The sequence below is a fragment of the Vombatus ursinus genome, unplaced genomic scaffold (assembly GCF_900497805.2).
Source record: "Vombatus ursinus unplaced genomic scaffold, bare-nosed wombat genome assembly UNPS02014935.1, whole genome shotgun sequence".
Lineage (NCBI taxonomy): Eukaryota > Metazoa > Chordata > Mammalia > Diprotodontia > Vombatidae > Vombatus > Vombatus ursinus.
In genome coordinates, this window is record NW_020954713.1 from 2,091,076 (window position 1) to 2,094,895 (window position 3,820).

Consider the following 3,820-nt stretch of genomic DNA (forward strand, 5'->3'; position numbering starts at 1 on the left):
TGACCTCCCTGAGCCTTCTTTTTTTTTTTTCCTTTAGGCAATTGGGGTTAAGTGACTTGCCCAGGGTCACACAGCTAATAAGTGTCAAGTGTTTGGTCTGAGGCCGTATTTGAACTCAGGTCCTCCTGACTTCAGGGTCGGTGCTCTATCCACTGCACCACCTAGCTGCCCCCCTGAGCCTTCTCTTCTCATCCCAATTTCCTTCAACATAGTCCCACATATCATCCCCTTATCAATGTCCTTCCTAAAAGATGGCCACACCCACACCTGGCCCAGGGACTTCCTGCTCACTGAGATTGCTGGGGATGCTTTAGCAATTACTGGGTGTAAGGAGAGATGCAGAAGAGAACATATGGTCCCATTTAAAGCAGCATTCCCAGGAATTGAACTGGGCAGTTTGCATGAGAAAGTTCCCAAGTTCTCCTTCCTCTGTCACTAATTATATACTCAAATCACAACTCTTAAAATTAGAGAAAATCTTGTTTTCCTTTTGCTCTAATATGGGGGGCGCAGTCTGTGACTGGACAGGGCAGGGGCAGGTGTCTGTAATGGAATAAAGGTAGGTAGAATCGGTGATGGGCAGGGAAGGACAATGCCCACAGCAGCAGGGCTGGCCCTCCTCAACAGGGGATCACCACCTCTCTGCCTGACCAGCGCTTCTGCAAGCCCAGAGGCAAACTGCTTTCTTGAAAGTTGCGGGCTGGCAGGACCAACGGGCCAACATATTTATATGGGTAGCTGTCCTTGTATTCGGTGGAAAATTCATGGTTGGGCTGAGGGGGCAGGATGTGGGCATATTTAACCTAAGGAGACACAGAAAGATTCCCTTTATGATGTCAAAGATTTCCCATCACCCCTTCACTCAGTCCCCATAATCAGACACAACCTTGGCAGTCCCCAGCCTCATCTATGGCCATTGTGAACTCTGTCCAGGGCAGTGCTGGGAATTGGGGTTGAACAGGTCCTAGGAAACAAATTTGTGAATGGAGAAGGGAAAAAGAGCACGATGGAGGTGATTTGAGGTCCCTCACTCAGCCTACCTCGGTAATAGATTTGAGTAAATTGCTAAAAGAGATCTCCCTAAATAGGGACTAAGGAACAGGAGTGTTTGGGGACAATGGGAAGAATAATCCTCTGTCCTTCCCTCCCTCTTCCCCAAGGCCCTGGGCCTGTTACCCTCTGCTTTATCTCCTCAGGCACTGGATTCTTCTTGACTGAATGAGGTCCCAACTGCCTCGAGGTTGTCTGGAAATCCATTTCTGTGGGCAAGAACGAAGGGTGAAGAGGGGGCTTGAAATCCTGGAGGTAGGGGACTGACCTAGGGGCCACAGGCAAGATGAGCCTAAGGCCTATATCTCCAAGCCTCAAGGTTAGAGTTGTCCATAAAAACCCAGCCAACCAGAAACTGAACGGGAAGCCCTAGCCTGAGCAGAAACACTGAGCCCCTCGGTCCAACTGGGCCCTTTGTCACAGGTGGCTGGAGAGTCAGGGCAAGGCAGGACACTCAATGACCCTGGCAGACAAACTCCCATAGGTTTTATAACCTCACCATTGGTGCCCAACTTGATATGACTTTCAAAAAGGCGATGACTCTTGATTATCCCTGATGAAGATGGTTCGGGGTATGAGAAATACTTCTGGTGTGTGGTGACCACGTCTTCCAACTTTGGATTTCTCTCCCCCAAGATCACATGACTTTTCAGTATATTGAGTGGTTCCCTGGTACTTTCTTCAGGCTTCATCTAGGAGGGAGCAGAATGGAAAATAAGCCTCAGGTATTGAGGAGAACATAAGCAGCCTGGCCTATTTGGAAGAATCTGACTTCAAATCTAGCCTCAGACATTTACTAGCTGTGTGACCCTGGACAAGTCACTTAACCCCAATTGCCTAAATCAAAAGAAAGAAAGAAAATAGTGTCTGAGAAGATCTAGAATTTTTAAAGCAGTGTGGTACAATAGAAAGAATGTGGCTTCTGAAATCAGAGGACCTGGATTCAAATCTCTCCTCTTGGGGCAGCTAGGGGGCGCAGTGAAGAGAGCACCAGCCTTGGAGTCAGGAGGACCTGAGTTCAAATTTGACCTCAGACACATAACACTTACTAGCTGTGTGGCCCTGGGCAAGTCACTTAACCCCAATTGCCTCACAAAAAAACCAAAACAAAATCAAATCTCTCCTCTCCTGGCTCACTAACTGAGTGACCTATGGCCAGGGGTATACTGGTAAATATTAAACAGCTAGTTCCATGGGGGGGGGGGGCTTCCAACACAATTGTAAATTTAATCTTCATTATTACCATTTTCTCCATTACTTTAAGTCTAGACCATGAACAAAATAACAAGCCCAGATTTGTAGCAGTTGTAGATTTCCAAAGTCTAAATGCTCATGTTGAAAACTCAACAATTAGGTTAGAGCTGGCTCCAGCACACCCTGCCCTGGACCCTCAGTTCCTTCGTCTGTAAAATGAAGAAGTGGTTACAGGGTTGGGGACCCTGCAGCCTCGAAGCCACATGTGGTCCCCTAGGTCCCCAAGTGCGGCCCTTTGACTGAATCCAAACTTCACAGAACAAATCCCCTTAATAAAAGGATTTGTCCTATAAAACTTAGACTCAGTCAAAAGTCCATATCCAAGGACCTAGAAGGCCACATGTGGCCTTGAGGCTAAAGGTTCCCCACCCCTGGAGATGGCCTCTGAGGTCCCTTTCAACTTTAGATTTTTATTTCTTTTTTTAAAATTAATTTATTTATTTTTAGTTTTACTTCCATAAGATTTTGAGTTTTAAATTTTCTCCCCTTGCCCCTCCCCAAGATGGTGTGTAATCTGATATAGCCTCTACATATACATTCATATTAAACATATTTTCACATCAGTCATGTTGTAAAGAAGAATTAGAACCAATGGGAGGAACCATGAGAAAGAAGAAACAAACAAACAAAAAAGAGAGCAAATAGTATGCTTCAATCTGCATTCGGACTCCCTAGCTCTTTCTCTGGATGTGGACAGCATTTTCCATCCTGAGTCTTTTGGAGTAGGTTTGTATTTCCATGACTACATGAAATGGACCTATAGAGACCTATTAAAAATATTTGCCTAAAGTTTGGTTAATTTGAGCAAAAAGTCCTCAAATTGAAAAAAAAGGAGAGGCTTGTTCCCAGGTTTTCAGTCAATAAACATTTATTAAGTCCCTACTATGTACCAGGCACTGTATTCAGTGGGAGGAACCAATACAAAAAAAAAAAAAAAAGACAGACAATTTCTACCTTAAGTAGCTTTAAATCTAATGGGTGAAGACAGCATGTAAAAGGAAGCTGAAATGGGGAAGGGGTAGGGGAAAAGAAGATATCTAACCTATGAGCATGATGAAGTCCAAAGAAGCAGAACCAGGTGGGAAATGAAGAGATATGAGAAGACACACTCCATCAATTTCTTTTCAGAGGTGAGGGAAGTGGGGAGGGGAGGTTTATTCCTGCCTGTAGAAGATTGCTTATAATGCCAGATTTGCTGAATTTGTTTTTCCTTGTGACTCTTTTTTATTTTTTTTAATCCTTTGTTATAAGGGATAGCTTTCTGGTTGGATGCAGGGGAAGGAGAGGGATACAAGGAGAAATCTACGTAACAGAAATGGAAGATAGCAAGAAGAATCTATGTTTTTTAAAAAAGAGGCTGAGATTAAAAACTACTCGTGTTCTGTCAATCCAAATATCTAAAAGTATAGCAAGAGAAAGAAAGAAAGAAGGAAAGAAAGGAAGGAAGAGAGAGAAAGAGAAAGGAAGAAGGAAGGAAGGAAGGAAGGAAGGAAGGAAGGAAGGAAGGAAGGAAGGA

General features: G+C 44.2%; 1 protein-coding gene across 1 annotated transcript in view; it reads right to left on the reverse strand.

The window, feature by feature from the left end:
* Positions 1–620: 620 nt before the first annotated feature.
* The window catches only part of TEX45 (testis expressed 45), an 11,645-nt gene continuing 8,445 nt past the window's right edge, over positions 621–3,820 (reverse strand). The window contains exons 6-8 of the mRNA XM_027844104.1: positions 1,550–1,742; positions 1,177–1,259; positions 621–803 (exon numbers count right to left, since the gene is read on the reverse strand). Coding sequence (XP_027699905.1) covers positions 621–803; positions 1,177–1,259; positions 1,550–1,742 — 459 coding nt within the window. The remainder of the gene's footprint in view (positions 804–1,176; positions 1,260–1,549; positions 1,743–3,820) is intronic.